Below are 16051 nucleotides of genomic sequence, written 5' to 3'. Positions count from 1 at the left end.
GGAGACCTGTAATAGAAAATATTGTGCTAGTCGTTAATCTTAGTTATATTAAGTTGTGCCTGCTTACAGTGATTTCTCATGACAGGTTTAGCTATAAATTATTAGTTAAATAGGTTTAGCTTTGAGCACTGCCTAAATTTCCATTGTCAAAGTTTCATGAACTTTCCTCAACTATTTTATTCTATAGCTTTAATGGAACATAACATTTCTTATTATTTATATAATGCAAAAAATTTATATTATTTATACATTGCAAAATGTGTTCATTTTCACAGGTCATAGGATTTGGATCTGTTAAAATTGCAGCTTTCATAGCTATGGTAGGAATTCTGTCTATTGTGGCTCAGGTGAGTGTTATTTTACCCATCCACCCCACTTTTTTTTTTTTTTAAACATTTTTAATCTGAAATAACTTTAGATTCACAGGAAGCTGCAAAGAAATATTTGTGAAGGTCTCTTGCACCCCTACATCAGTTCTGTTCCTTCCCTGCCATGGTAGCATGTTATACAGCTGTGAACAATATCATACCCACTGTATCCACTAATGTGGATACGGATCATAGAATTATTCTCTTTTTAATAAAATCTGGAGGTTGTGATATAGGAAGAATTTAATATAAATATTTTAAAATTAATTTCTTAATTGAAGGATAATTGCTTTACAGAATTTTATTGCTTTCTGTCAAACATCAACATGAATCAGCCATAGGTATACATGTGTTCCCTCCCTCTTAAACCTCACTCCCACCTCCCTCTCCATCCCAACCCTCTAGTTGATGCAGAGACCCTATTTGATTTCCCTGAGACATACAGCAAATTCCCATTGGCTATCTATGTTACATATGGTAATGTAAGTTTCCATGTTACTCTCTCCCTACATCTCACCCTCTACAGCCCTCTCCCTGTGTCCATAAGTCTGTTCTGTATGTCCATTGCTTCTTCGCTGCCCTCTAAATAAATTCTTTGGTACCATCTTTCTAGATTCTATATATGTGCGTTACTGTACAATATTTATCTTTCTAATTCTGACTTACCTCACCCTGTATAATAGGCTCTAGGTTCATCCATCTCATTAGAACTGACTCAAATTCCTTTTTATGGCTGAATAATATTTCATTATGTTTTATACCATAACTTCTTTATCCATTCCTTTGTCGATGAACATCTAGGTTGTGTCCATGTTCTAGCTATTGTAAATAGTGCTGCAGTGCACATTGGGGTACATGGCGGTTTTTTTCAGTTTTGGTTTCCTCAAGGTATATGCCCAATAGTGGGATTGCTGAGTCATATGGTGGTTTTATTCCTAGTTTTTTATTCCTACCATCTTCCATCATGTCTGTGTCACTTTACATTTACATCAACAGTGCAAGAGGGTTCCCTTTTCTCCACATCCTCTGTAGCATTTATTGTTAGACTTTTTGATGATAGCTCTTCTGACATGTGTGAGGTGATATCTCATTGTATTTTTGATGTGCATTTCTCTAAAAATGAGTGATACTGAGAATCTTTTAGTATGTTTGTTAACCATTGGTGGGTCTTCTTTGGAGAAATGTCTGTAGGTCTTTTCCCCACGTTTTGCTTGGGTTGTTTGCTTTTCTGGTATTGAGTTTTTCCTTCTTCAGTTCAGTTCTGTTCAGTTCAGCTCAGTCGCTCAGTCATGTCTGACTCTTTGCGACCCTATGACCGCAGTGTGCCAGGCCTCCCTGTCCATCAGCGACTCACGGAGTCCACCTAAACCCATGTCGATTGAGTCGGTGATGAAATCCAACCATCTCAGCCTCTGTCGTCCCCTTCTTCTCCTGCCCCCAAACTTTCCAAGCATCAGGGTCTTTTCAAATGAGTCAGCTCTTCGCATCAGGTGACCAAAGTATTGTAGTTTTAGCTTCAACATCAGTCCTTCCAATGAACACCAGGACTGATCTCCTTTAGGTTGAACTGGTTGGATCTCCACACCACGGTTCAAAAGCATCAAATCTTCGGCACTCAGCTTTCATTATAGTCCAACTCTCAAATCCATATATGACCACTGGAAAAACTATAGGCTTGACTAGATGGACATTTGTTGGCAAAGTAATGTCTCTGCTTTTGAATATGCTGTCTAGGTTGGTCATAACTTCCCTTCCAAGGAGTAAGCATCTTTTAATTTCATGGCTGCAATCACCATTTGCAGTGATTTGGGAGCCCAGAAAAATAAAGTCAGCCACTGTTTCCACTGTTTCCCCATCTATTTGCCATGAAGTGATGGGACCAGATGCCATGATCTTCGTTTTCTGAATGTTGAGCTTTAAGCCAACTTTTTCACTCTCCTCTTTCACTTTCATCAAGAGGCTCTTTAGTTCTTCTTCACTTTCTGCCATAAGAGTGGTGTCATCTGCATATCCGAGGTTTTCTATATTTCTCCTGGCAATCTTGATTCCAGCTTGTGCTTCATCTAGCCCAGCGTTTCTCATGATGTACTCTGCATAGAAGTTAAGTAAGTAGGGTGACAATATACAGCCTTGACGTATTAGTCAATAAAGCAGAAATAGATGTTTTTCTGGAACTCTCTTGCTTTTTCAATGACCCAGCAGATGTTGGCAATTTGATCTCTGGTTCCTCTGCCTTTTCTAAAACCAGTTTGAACATCTGGAAGTTCATGGCTCATGTATTGCTGAAGCCTGGCTTGGAGAATTTTGAGCATTACTTCACTAGCATGTGAGATGAGTGCAATTGTGTGGTAGTTTCAGCATTCTTCAGCATTGCCTTTCTTTGGGATTGGAATGAAAACTGACCTTTTCCAGTGCTGTGGCCACTGCTGAGTTTTCCAAATTTGCTGGCATCTTGAGTGCAGCACTTTCACAGCATCATCTTTCAGGATTTGAAATAGCTCAACTGGAATTCCATCACCTCCACTAGCTCTGTTCGTAGTGATGCTTCCTAAGGCCCATTTGACTTCACATTCCAGGATGTCTGGCTCTAGGTGAGTGATCACACCATCATGATTATCTCGGTCATGAAGATCTTTTTTGTACAGTTCTTCTGTGTGTTCTTGCCACCTTTTATCTTCTGCTTCTGTTAGGTCCCTACCATTTCTGTCTTTTATTGAGCCCATCTTTGCATGAAATGTTCCCTTGGTATCTCTAATTTTCTTGAAGAGATCTTCTAGTCTTTCCCATTCTATTGTTTTCCTCTATTTCTTTGCATTGATGGCTGAGGAAGCCTTTCTTATCTCTCTTTGCTATTCTTTGGAACTCTGCGTTCAAATGGGTATATCTTTCCTTTTGTCCTTTGCTTTTTGCTTCCCTTCTTTTCACAGTTTGTAAGGCCTCCTCAGGCAGTCATTTTGCTTTTTTACATTTCTTTTTCTTGGGGTTGTTCTTGATTCCTGTCTCCTGTACAATGTCACCAACCTCCGTCCGTAGTTCATCTGGCACTCTTGTCTATCATATCTAGTCCCTTAAATCTATTTCTCACTTCCACATTATAGTCATAAGGGATTTGATTTAGGTCATACCTGAATGGTCCTTCTTAGTACTTTAAATATATCCTGCCATTCTCTTCTGGGCTGCAAAGTTTCTGCTGAAAGTTCAGCTGCTAAAACATATGGGGTTTCACTTCTGTGTTACTTGTTGCTTCTCCCTTGCTGCTTTTAATATTCTTTCCTTGTGTTTAATCATTTTTAGTTTGATTAGTATGTGTCTAGGTGTGTTTCTCCTTGTGCAGGACTCTTTGCACCTCTTCTTGAATTTGATTGGCTATTTCCTTTTCCATGTTGGGGAAATTTTCCAATGTAGTCTCTTCAAAAATTTTCTCATCCCGTTTATTTTTCTCGTCTTCTGGGATTCCTATTATTTGAATGCTGGTGCTTTTGATATTTTCCCAGAAGTTTCTGAGACTATCCTCAGTTCTTTTCATTGTTTTTACTTTATTCTGCTCTTCAGAAGTTATTTCCACAAGTTTATCTTGCAGCTCACTGATCCATTCTTCTACTCCAGATATTCTGCTATTGATTCCTTCTAAAGTGTTTTTAATTTGAGTAATTGTATAGTTTGTCTCTGTATGTTTATTCTTTAATTCTTCTAGGTCTTTGTTAATTGATTCATCCATTTTCTCCATTCTGTTTTCAAGGTTTTTGATCATGTTTACTATCATTATTCTGAATTCTTTTTCAGGTAGGTTGCCTATTTCCTCTTCATTTATTTGGACTTCTGTGTTTCTAGTTTGTTCCTTCATTTGTGCAGTATTTCTCTGCCTTTTCATTTTTTTTTTTTTTGAATATGTTGTGTTTAAGGTCTCCTTTTCCCAGGCTTCAAGGTTGAATTCTTTCTTAGTTTTGGTTTCTGCCCTCCTAAGGTTGGTCCAGTGGTTTGTTTTAGCTTTGTGTAGGGTGAGATTTGCACTGTTTGTTTTACCTGATGGGCGAGGCTGAGTGAGGGGGTACTCCTGTGTGCTGATGACTGGGCTTGTATTGTTTTGCTTGTTTTTTGGATCAGGCGTCCTGCACAGGGTACTACTGCTGGTTGGGTGATGCCAGGTCTCGTCCTCAGGTTGTCTCCTTTGTGGGAGCTCTCACTGTGTGATACTCCCTAGGATTAGGAGTTCTCTGGTAGTCTAGGGTCTTGGGGTCAGTGCTCCTGCTCTGAAGGCGCAGGGCTTGATCTCTGGCCAGGAACAGAGATTCCATAGGTGGCTTTTTTATGGTGCTAAATGATATTAAAACAAATACCAAAAATGATAAACCAAAGATGAACCCCACACAAATGCCAGTTACAAAATCAAGCAAAGATTAGTTAACATAATGGAATATACATATACACGCATAAGCAAAATCAAAACATTCCAGTAGAAATAAAGTATAACAGATTGACCTGGTGAACAAAGGAAACCAAAAATGATATCTACCAGTTTAGAGCAAAACTAACTAAAGCACAAACTGGACAACAAAACTAAAGCAAGGTACCAACTGGGGAATAAAACAATGAGAATAAAACTAACAAATATGGTGAGATAAAGAAAGGAAAGAAAGAATAGAAATGCAAAGTTAAATAGAGGTAGATAAAAAAGATTTATATATATATTAAAGATTAAGTTGAAGGGGAAAAGAACAGTAGGAAGAGCAAACAAAGGAATAAATGTAGAAAAGTAATAGGTTTAAAAAAATTTTTTAACTAAAATTACAAAAAGAGGAAGAAAAGAAAACACCACAAAACTGCAAAAGGCAGTGTAGACCCAGAGGTTTATAACAGCAATAAAAAAGTGTCATTGTGATTGAAAAAAAAAAAAAACTCAAAAGCTTAACTAGATTTCATAGTGCTAGTAAAACTGACAACTACAGTAGAGGGGGGAAAAAACACAGGGGCGGGGGCTGGGGCAGAATCCAAAAGAAACTACAGAGCTAATCAAATATAGGAATAATAAATGTCTTCACTGAGTATCTGCTGTTAGCATCCTTTCCCTCTCTGGGAGTCACAGTTCACCTCACCTCTCCAAGATGCCCTCAACATTGCTCTGGTCTCTGAATCTGCTGTAGGGCAGCTCAGACTCTCATTTGGTCCTACTCCTGTGTGTTCTTGCTTCAGATGTTCACAGCTGTCAGAACTAGTGCGTTTTCTTTTGTGGGAGCTCTCAATGACCTTTTTTATATTCCATAGGCACAGAATCTGCCTACTGAATCATGTGGACTAAATCTGCAGCTTATACAGCTGGTTGGAAGGTTTTTGGTCTTCTGCCTTAGCCACACTTCCTCCTGGGTTTCAATTGTGGTTTTATTTCCACCACTGCATGTGGGTCTTCTGCTGGGGTTTGTTCATGAGGCTGCCCTGGAGGGCTTGGGTTTGCCCCTGTGAAGGCCAGGCATGGAGGTGGTGCAGCTGCTTGGGTCTTAGGGGCTCTTGCATCACCAAGTATTCGGGGAGTTGGTTGTAGGGCAGCAGGAATATAGTGTTCTAGAAGGGTATAACAACCAGTATAGGCCAATATACTCCAGTATTCTCACTGGGAGAACCCCCCTGACAGAGAAGCCTGGCAACCCACAGTCCACAGGGTCAAAAAGAGTTGGACACAACCAAAGCAATGTTCGTAGATGCAAGATTTTTTTTCCTGTGGCAGCTCTGCCCATTGAGAGTTGAGCATGAAAGTGGCTCATCTGCTCTGGTCCTGCGGACCTTGGCAGCACCAAGTGTGCAAGGACATGGACTGCCTCAGCCACAGGAGTTATGGCCCTGTCAGAGTCTTTTTTCAAGCCTCTGGTAGCTGGTGGTCAGAAGACCTCCTTAGATATTCTTTCTCTGTGGCTTCATCCATTCATGAACTTAGAGGACTCCCTTGCCTAGGGTCCTTTTCTGTTGTTCTACACATCAGGCACATAGAGGGGCCCCCTGGCTGGAGTCCTACTCTGTAAATCTGCATGTCAGGCACATCGAGGGGGCCCCTGGGTGGGGTCTTACTCTGTATTTCGACACATCAGTCACTCATAGGAGCACACTGGGTGGGGTCCAACTCTAGTTCAGCGCATCAGGCACTTGATGGGCAGCCTCTCTGTTGTTTTGTGCTGATGCTGGCATTTGGGGAGAGAGGGCTATGGTGATGGCTCCACCCTCTAGGTGTAACTCAGCAGTATTGCCTTGCATTCCATGGCTGCCTGGCTTTCCTCCACAGGCATTTCTCACCACAGACTCCTCCCTCACGGCTCCTCAGCCTGTGTCTCTGCCGTCAACAGCAGCCCTCACCCTGGGATTGCCCCACAATTCCTAAACTCCAGCTCCAAGCTGCTGCGCCTTCCAGGGGACCAGTTTCCCTGTCTGGGGTATGTATGGCTGCAAGGACAGTCTGATTCTCATTCCATTTAGGCTGCCACAGATCAGCTGCTTCAGTCTCAGCCTTAAGTGTTTCTCCTCTGACCCAGCCAATTGCCCTGATGCCTGGATCCCTGTTTCAGTTCCCAACCTGCCAAGGCAGGTCCGGTCCTACTAACACTCCTGTTTTTCCCCCTAAATCCTTCACCCTACTGAGTTCTGTGTAGTTCTATATATTCTTTACCATTGGTCAGATACTCCTGTCTGCTCTCAGCCAGTGTTCCACAAGTACTTCTGTGTCTGAAGGTATATTCCTGATGTATCCGTGGAAAGAGATGTACTCCACATCCACCTACTCCTCCACATCCACCTACTCCTCCACCTTCTTGTTCCTTTTAGAATTTAATATAAAATTTTAGTGCTTTTTAGAATATGTGTGGTTACCCCTAACGCGTAGGTTTGGCACGTAAAAATTTGCTTATACAGCCACCAACCAGTCTTTCTCCACTATTCTAAAATTAACCAGAAGAATGTTTCAATATTATTTTAATACTGAAAAATAGTGAAAGGGAAAAACAAAATTTGAAAATTTGTAAATATTATAATTTTTGCTATCCATAAAACTGAAGAAATATGATAAGTCAGTACATTAGGATTATATGTAATTACTTCATGGCAATTAGAGGGGGAAAAGGTGGAAGTAGTGAGAGATTTCCTCTTCCTGGGCTCTAAAATCACTGCAGATGGTGACTGCAGCCATGAAATCAGAAGATATTTGCTTCTTGGCAGGAAAGCGGTGACAAACCTAGATGGTGTGTTGAAAAGCAGAGACATCACCCTGCTGACAAAGGTCCGTATAGTCAAGGCTATGGTCTTCCCAGTGATCACGTACAGTTGTTAGAGCTAGACCATAAAGAAGACAGAGCACCAAATAACTGATGCCTTCGAACTGTGGTGCTGAAAAAGACTCCTGAGAGTCCCTTGAACAGCAAGGAAATCAAACCAGTCAATCTTAAGGGAAATCAACCCTGAATCCTCTTCGGAAGGACTGGTGCTGAAGCTGAAACTCCAGTATTTGTTTATCTGATGTGCACAGCAGACTCGTTGGAAAAAGCCCTTGGGAGAAATTGAGGGCAGAACTAAAAGAGGGCTTCAGAGGATGGATGGCTGGATGGCATCACTGATGCAATGGACATGAACTTGGGCAAATTTCAGGAGATGGCGAGGGACAGGGAGGCTGGTGTGCTGCGGTCCATGAGGCTACAGAGTTTGACATGACTAGGCAACTGAACAACAATAATTAAACGTTTCCTCATCTTTTATAAATACAGGACCACAAGAAGAAGAGCATATGTGTTTCGACTTAATTCATTGTTATGCTTGGGTACATTCACTATATTGTATGGGACTGCAGAGAGGCTGTTTCCCTGAAATAGCTATGTTGTTCAGTTGCTAAGTCATGTCCAACTTTTCATGACCCTGTGGACTACAGCATGCAAGCTCCTCTGTCCTCCACTATTGCCCAGAGCTTGATCGAATTCATGTCCATTGAGTCAGTGATCCTATCTAATCATCTCATCCTCTACAGCCCCCTTTTCCTTTTGTCTTCAATCTTCCCAGCATCTGGATCTTTTCCAATGAGTTGGCTCTTCCCATCAGGTGCCCAAACGATTGGAGCTTCAACCCCAGCATTGGTCCTTCCAATGAGTATACAGGGTTGATTTCCTTTAGGATTGACTTGTTTGATCTTCTTGCAGTCCAAGAGACTCTGAAGAGTTTTCTCCAGCACCAAATTTGAAAACATCAATTTTTCAGTGCCCAGCCTTCTTTATGACCCAACTTACATCCGTATGTGACTACAGAAAAACCATAGCATTGACTATATGGACCTTTGTCAGCAAAGTGATGTCTCTGCTTTTTAATATGCTGTCTAGGGTTGTCATAGCTTTCCTTCCAAAGAGCAAGTATGTTTTAATTTCATGGCTACAGTCACTGTCCGCAGTGATTTTGGAGCCCAAGAAAATAAAATCTGTCACTGTTTCCACTTTTTCCCCTTTTATTTGCTGTGAAGTGATGGGACTGGATGGCTTGATCTTAGATTTTTAATGTTGAGTTTCAAGCCAACTTTTTCACTTTCATGAAGAGGCTCTTTAATCCCTCTTTGCTTTCCTACCATTAGAGTAGTATCATCTGCATATCTGAGGTTGTTGATATTTCTCCTAGCAGTCTTGATTTCAGCTTGTGATTCATCAATCTCAGCATTTCTCATGATGTGCTTGGCATGTAAATTAAATGAGCAGGGTGACAATATACAGCCTTCACGTACTTCTTGCCTGATTTGGAACCAGTCAGTTGTTCCATGTCCGATTCTTACTTTGCTTCTTAACTTGCATACAGGTTTCTTGGGAGAGAGGTAAGGTGATCTGGTATTCCCATCTCTTTAAGAATTTTCCACAGTTTGCTGTTTTCCACACAATCAGAGGCTTTAGAATATAGTCAGTGAAGCAGAAGTATATGTTTTTCTGGAAGTCCTTTGCTTTCTCTATGATCCATCAAGTATTGGCAATTTGATCTCTCATTCCTCTGCCTTTTCTGATCCCAGCTTGAACATCTGGAAGTTCTTGATTCGTGTACTGCTGAAGCCTCGCTTGAAGGATTTTAAGCATAACTTTGCAAGCATGTGAAATGAGTGCAATTGTATGGTAGTTTGAACATTATTTGACATTGCCCTTCTTTGGGATTGGAATGAAAACTGACCCTTTCTAGTCCTGTGGCCACTGCTCAGTCTTCCAAATTTGCTGATTTACTGAGACAGACTTCTTATCTCTCCTTGCTATTTTCTGCACTCATTTGGGTATATCTCTCCCTTTCTCCCTTGCCTTTCACTTCTCTCCTTTCCTCAGCTATTTGTAAAGCCTTCTCAGACAACCACTTTGCCTTCTTGCATTTCTTTTTCTTTTGAGATGGTTTTGATCATTGACTCCTATACCGTGTTACAAACCTCCATCCATAGTTCTATAGTTACTGTATCAGATCTACTGAATCTATTCATCGTCTTCATTGTATAATCATAAGGGATTTGATTTAGAGCTTACCTGAATGGCTCAGTGGTTTTCCCTACTTTCTTCAGTTTAAGCCTGAATTTTACAATAAGGAGATGATGATCTGAGCCACAGCCAGCTCCAGGTCTTGCTTTTGCTGAGTGTATAAAGCTTCTCCATCTTTGGCTGCAAAGAATATAATCAATCTGATTTCAGTATTGACTATTTGGTGAAATCCATGTGTAGAGCCATCCCTTATATTGTTGGAAGAGGAGGGTGTTTGCTACGACCAGTGTGTTCTTTTGGCAAAAGTCTGTTAGCTTTGGCCCTGCTTCATTTTGTACTCCAAGGCCAAACTTGGCTGTTACTCCAGATATCTCTTGACTTCCTACTTTTGCATTCCAGTCCCCTATAATGAAAAGGACATCTTTTTTGGGTGTTAGTTCCAGAAGGTCTTATAAGTCTTCAGAGTACTATTTTACTCCAGTTTCTTCAGCATTAGTGGTTGGGGCATAGACTTGGATTACTGTGATGTTGGAATGGTTTGCTTTGAAAATGAACTGAGATCATTTTATTGTTTTTATGATTGCACTCAAGTACTGTGTGTTGGACTTGTTTGTTGACTATAAGGGCTAACCCATTTCTTCTAAGGGATTCTTGCCCACAGTAGTAGATATAATGGTCATCTGAATTAAATTCACCTGTTCCAGTCCATTTTAGTTTACTGATTCCTAAAATGTTCACTCTTCCATCTTGTGCTTGACTACGTCCAACTTGATTCATAAACATAACATTCCAGGTTCCTATGCAGTATTGTTCTTTACAGCATCAGACTTTTCTTTGATCACCAGATACATCCACAGCTAAGTGTCATCCCTGTTTTGTCCAACCCACTTAATCCTTTCTGCAGCTATTCATAATTGCCCTCTGATCTTCCCCAGTAACATACTGCATTCCTTCCGACTTGGGGGGCTCATCTTCTGGTGTCATCTTTTTGCCTTTTCATACTGCTCGTGAGGTTCTCCAGGCAAGAACACTGAAGAGGTTTGCCATTCCCTCCTCCAGTGGACCACATTCTCTCAGAACTCTTCAATATGATCCATCCGTGATGGATGATCCTGCAGGGCATGGCTCATAGTTTCATTGAGTTATGCAAGCCTCTTTATCACAAGGCTGGGATCCATGAAGGGGCTATATGCTGTTTTAAAGCATGGTAGGCCATGTGAAACACTCCCCTGTGATAAGTCTGTCTGGAAGAGAAATGAGAATGCCACAGAATTGTTTTCCCAAAATATTAGAACTGATATACCTCATAGGAATACATTAGGTAAATGCCTTTTACTTTTTAACTATATCAGTCAGTGTAAATTATGTTAAACTTTCAAGTTGCTTATGATTTTGTTTTTTAATATTAACTCTAGTTAGTTGGCCCAGATTCATTATCTTATCCCCTTTCAGTCTATCTCACCTACTTTTTTAGCAGAGTGGTGGCTCAGACAGTAAAGAATCTGCCTGCAGTGTGGGAGACTCGAGTTCAATTTCTGGATTAGGAAAGTCCCTGGAGAAGGGAATGGCAACTCACTCTGGTATTCTTGCCTGAAGAATTCCATGAATAGAGGAGGCTGGTGTTCTATAGTCCATGGGGTTGCAAAGACTTGGAGATGACTGAGTGACTAACGTATTTTATATTTGTTAAAATCATATTTGTATCAATCCAACTTTGTGAAACTGTTAACTCCCACTAATTGGACTACAAAAAGGTCAAAGCAGTTAGTCCTAAAGGAAATCAACCCTGAATATTCATTAGAAGGAGTGAAGCTGAAACTCTAATACTTTGGCCACCTGATAACAAAGAGCCAACTCATTGTAAAAGACCCTGATGCTGGGAAACATTGAAGGCAGAAGGAGAATGGGGCAACAGAGGATGAGATGGTTCAGTGGCATCAACGACTCAATGGACATGAGTTTGAGCAAACTCTGAGATATAGTGGAGGACAGTGCAGCCTGATGTACTGCAGTCCATGGGGTCAAAGAGTTCGTGACTGAACAGCAACAAGCAACACATAAACAGATTTTTGGGGAGGAGGCTGAAGGCCCTGAGCCCAAGTCAGTTTGGGAAGCCCTTGAAGCTTCACTTCTTTTGGAGCTACATCAGTACTATGTGGTTTCCGAGGTGTCAGGTCAAGTGGGCTGCAATTAGAGGTTCTTGGTCACCATTAATGGGCTTTTCTACAGAGCTTGCATCAAATCTCTGTGCTTATATTTCTAATGATTATCCCCTTTGCTTTGCAGACGGTCTTTCTTACTAGCTTGATGAGATCATTAGGGAATAAGAACACTGTTCTCCTTGGTTTGGGCTTCCAGATGTTCCAGTTAGCCTGGTATGGTTTTGGATCTCAAGCATGGTAAGTTTCTCCAATAGATTCTCATGACAGATTTATCTTTTAGACGAGCTTGAATTAGTTGAGTGTTCATGCAAAAGAAGCAGGAGTTACTTTACTAGCATAGTGTATTCAAAATTTCAGAAACTCTTTAGCCTTAGTTTGAGGAAGGGTACAGCTAGATAATTCTGCATTATTCAGACAGATTGCCCTTCACCTCAGCAAGCTTTCAGTGAGATGTTACTTAACTAAATATATGTATCTCTTTCTCCAACCCTCCAAAAAAAGTTTTATGCCTAACTGTTAAACACATTTGTCACTTTTTGGTGACAGTACATATAGTCAAAAACAAAACAAGAAAACAAGGAAAAATGACTGATTATGGCAGGATTTACCACTATAATTAGCTGAATGACATTGGACAGTGACATAATCTTTATAATATAAAGTATATGAGTTATATGAACACTAAGATCTCCTTCAAAAGCTTCTGTACCCAGAGGCAGTGATTACTTCTAACAGTTAGATTCCTGTTAATAGGAAAGGAAGTCAAATTAAGCCCTGTGGAATAAGAAAAAATAAAAAGAAGTGAGTACTGTTTGTTGTGTGGCAAGTTTCCTTATGTGCCTATTACCAAATACTACAGTTCATATCTTCATTTAAAATGTTTGACTTGGTCCTTATTTTTCAACCAGAAATGAATGGCATAGTTTAGAACCTGAAATGCTTTAGGTGGTTAGTGGTAGATTCTTCTTGTTCTTGGAAACCTTAATTTTAGTCCTATTAGCTTTGGTTCAATAGCTGATTCTATCGACCTAAAGGGTTTTTCCTTTTAAGTAAGGTTATTCTTGTCATCCGCAAGACAGTCTGGCCAAACAGCATTTTAGCTCAATTGGCCCTGGACTTTGCTCACACTCACGCTTAATACTAACACACACATAAGGAACATAGGTTCCTTTCATTGAGACAAAGGTCTAAAGGAAACAGACTTGGAAGTCTGCAAGATGCCATCCTGAACTCCAGGTCTCCATTTTTCTCAGTTGGTTGCACACAACACTTTATTGAGGGTAGGAAACTGAGCAGCCTAAGGGCAGTATGGAGGCGAGCCTTTGAAAAGTACAAAGAAAAAAAATGGAAAATTGGTGAGAAAAAATGTGGATTTACAGAAACAAGAAATACTTTTGAATTTCATTGAGCTTGCATTTAAAGATGGCAATAGATAAACCAGTAAGAAAAAACATATTTTGACAGGTAAGATAAAGAAATGAAACTTTCCCAGCTCATGAAGTGATCAGTATTAGTATTAACAGTGTGCTGTGTAACGTTCTAGGTTTAAAGAAAAATTTTTTTCAAAGAGGAAAAATAATAAATACAACTTAACGTAAGACAACAGAAAGCATTTTGTGCTTTTGCTGCTTGTACTCTGAACAGCTCTCTCACTGGGGCTGGCCTGCCTCCTGACCACAGCCTGACCTGTCATTGCAGGATGATGTGGGCAGCAGGGATTGTGGCCGCCGTGTCCAGCATTACGTTCCCAGCAGTCAGTACCCTCGTCTCTCAGAATGCAGAGTCAAATCAGCAAGGTGAGGTCACTGTCCCCCTCACTGTTTCTTTCCCTCAGTGGAGATGTACCTGCCAGAAGCATGAGCATCTCTGAGCCTCTTTCCACATCAGCCTAGAAATAGGTTACAGCTGTGTGGTCCCTGCTGAACAATCATACCTCTTTACTTTGGCAAATAGGAAAATTCTCTTTTCCTTCCTGCTTTGATTTTATACTCACATTTTTGAAATCTGGACACAGCAAGTCAGAATACTTAGAAATACAACTATCTAATTCCTCTTTTGACTCTTATTTTATGTTACTGTCAGAATTTACTAGACTATACTCAAATATTTTAACAAATATCTGTTAAATAATTGATAGACTAGCTAGTAAAACAATGAGTTCTTTATTTAATCACTGTAATCACTGAAGTTTCTTTAATTTGGAATCACTCAAAGTCCACTATTTACTCAGTTTAGAAAATGATTCTTTGAACAGATAAATCTGCGTAGTTCTTGATATTTGGATGCAGAATGAGAAACAAAAGTAAGATAACTGTGTAGAGTAGCGCTGTAAATGTCTAGACTCCTCATCCTTCTTGTGCCTCTGGCTTCCCTATCAGGTACGTCTTACTGCTGAAATTAATTATTTTCCTTCTCCATCACTTAATGGTTTACCTGACAATAGTCAGGAAATAGTGAATTTTAGAAAAAAAAATTATGTCTTAGAGCTCTTTAAAAAGTTTCAATTAAAAAAAAAAAAACTAGACTGGAAAAGATAGTTTATTGGTTGCACTTATGTTTTCACATTGGAAATTAGCCATTTTATTCATATCTACTTTTGTTTTTTAATTTTTTTTTAACAACAGATCCATGCTGGTTATCTATTTTAAATATAGCAGTTATCATTTGAAGACTTCAAATCTGTGTGTTATCCTGTTATGGTCACTTAGCTGACTGCATCCTTGGGAGACGCTGTGGTTGAAGTAAAGGCATGAGCTATCTGTGAAGGATGGGCATTGACTGGGCTCTAAGAGACTCTTACCTTATCTCTCAGGGCATTAATTTGCTTTGGCTTCTTTTATGCTTACACGTATTAATACATATGTTTCTAAATGTCAGCAAATAAACTTATTAGAACACAGTATATTAGGTTGAATTATATTTGACTGATTTTGACTTACAGAAACATCTATCTCATGATTCAAGCTAATTTTTTACCTGCCACATGAGACACCAGAGATACCTAGAAATTGACTCTTCTGGGATTTTTCAGTACAGGTGTACTTGGAATACAGCCATCACCGTGAGGAACAGAATCTGTCAGAAGGTGCTAGAAGCACACAGGTTCAGGACCCCTGTGACTGACACTTGGGCAGGGATCCAAGATGCAAAGGACAGATTTTTATTGTAAAAGCACCATTAAATAAGTAGAAGAGGAAAATCTCAATCCGTAAAAAAATAGAAATTGCCTATAAATTGAGAGTATTAAAAATTTTCATTTTATCATTCCCTGTTTATAGGAAGATCTGTTGTTCAGGGGGAATTCAGCCTCACAGGGATTTTAGAAACATCGGTGTCATTTCATATCCTTATAGATCTTAGGACAGGTAGTGAGGACAGTATTATAAGGGCATAGAAAAGGACAAGGAGACATTTGTACAATGAATGGATATCAGTATGATGGGTACTCAGTCCAGCTTAATCAGTATTTTATAGTTTGAAAGAAAGGACTCTTAAGTCTCCAATCTTGAGATGCTTTTCTGAGAAGACTGCCTCCCTTCTCTTTGTTCTGATTTAGGAGTTGCCCAGGGTATCATAACTGGAATAAGAGGACTCTGTAATGGACTGGGGCCAGCCTTGTATGGCTTCATATTCTACATGTTCCATGTGGAACTGACTGAGTTGGAACCAGAATTGATTTCTGACAATGCTGCCCTACAGGTAATTTGGTAATAAGCCTAGTTTTTAACAATTGTATCTGATTAGAACAAAATCTTGTGACCTTAAGTTTGGCAACTGTTCTTATTTTTATAATATTACTATTGTATTCAACAGTAGTGTGTGTTCATTGCTTCTTGGGACTAGGGCAGGATCATTTCAGTGATAATGTCTTATGTAAAATATTTGTCTTGCCTTTGTTCAGATTCTGTTTTCTACATAATTTCTCTGGTCAGAATGCTGTCCTCTGGTGAAACTGAGGCCAAATAAAAGATGAAATGACCTAAACTTCCAACTACAAATTGAGCTAAAGTGCTTTTTCTACCTTTTATTTGCTGTTACTTCCCTCCTTCCAATCTTTGTTTAATGTAGA

The 16051-nt window shown here is 39.9% G+C and overlaps 1 protein-coding gene across 2 annotated transcripts in view; it reads left to right on the top strand.

Annotated features, from left to right (window-relative positions):
* The window catches only part of MFSD14B (major facilitator superfamily domain containing 14B), a 118686-nt gene that overhangs the window by 100537 nt on the left and 2098 nt on the right, over positions 1–16051 (top strand). For both annotated transcript variants that reach the window (XM_069576802.1, XM_069576803.1), the window contains exons 8-11: positions 276–347; positions 12107–12219; positions 13681–13778; positions 15539–15681. In XM_069576802.1, the coding sequence (XP_069432903.1) occupies positions 276–347; positions 12107–12219; positions 13681–13778; positions 15539–15681 (426 nt within the window). The remainder of the gene's footprint in view (positions 1–275; positions 348–12106; positions 12220–13680; positions 13779–15538; positions 15682–16051) is intronic.

The sequence above is a fragment of the Ovis canadensis genome, chromosome 2 (genome assembly GCF_042477335.2).
Source record: "Ovis canadensis isolate MfBH-ARS-UI-01 breed Bighorn chromosome 2, ARS-UI_OviCan_v2, whole genome shotgun sequence".
Classification (NCBI taxonomy): domain Eukaryota; kingdom Metazoa; phylum Chordata; class Mammalia; order Artiodactyla; family Bovidae; genus Ovis; species Ovis canadensis.
This window is presented reverse-complemented; position numbering and strand designations above follow the sequence as displayed.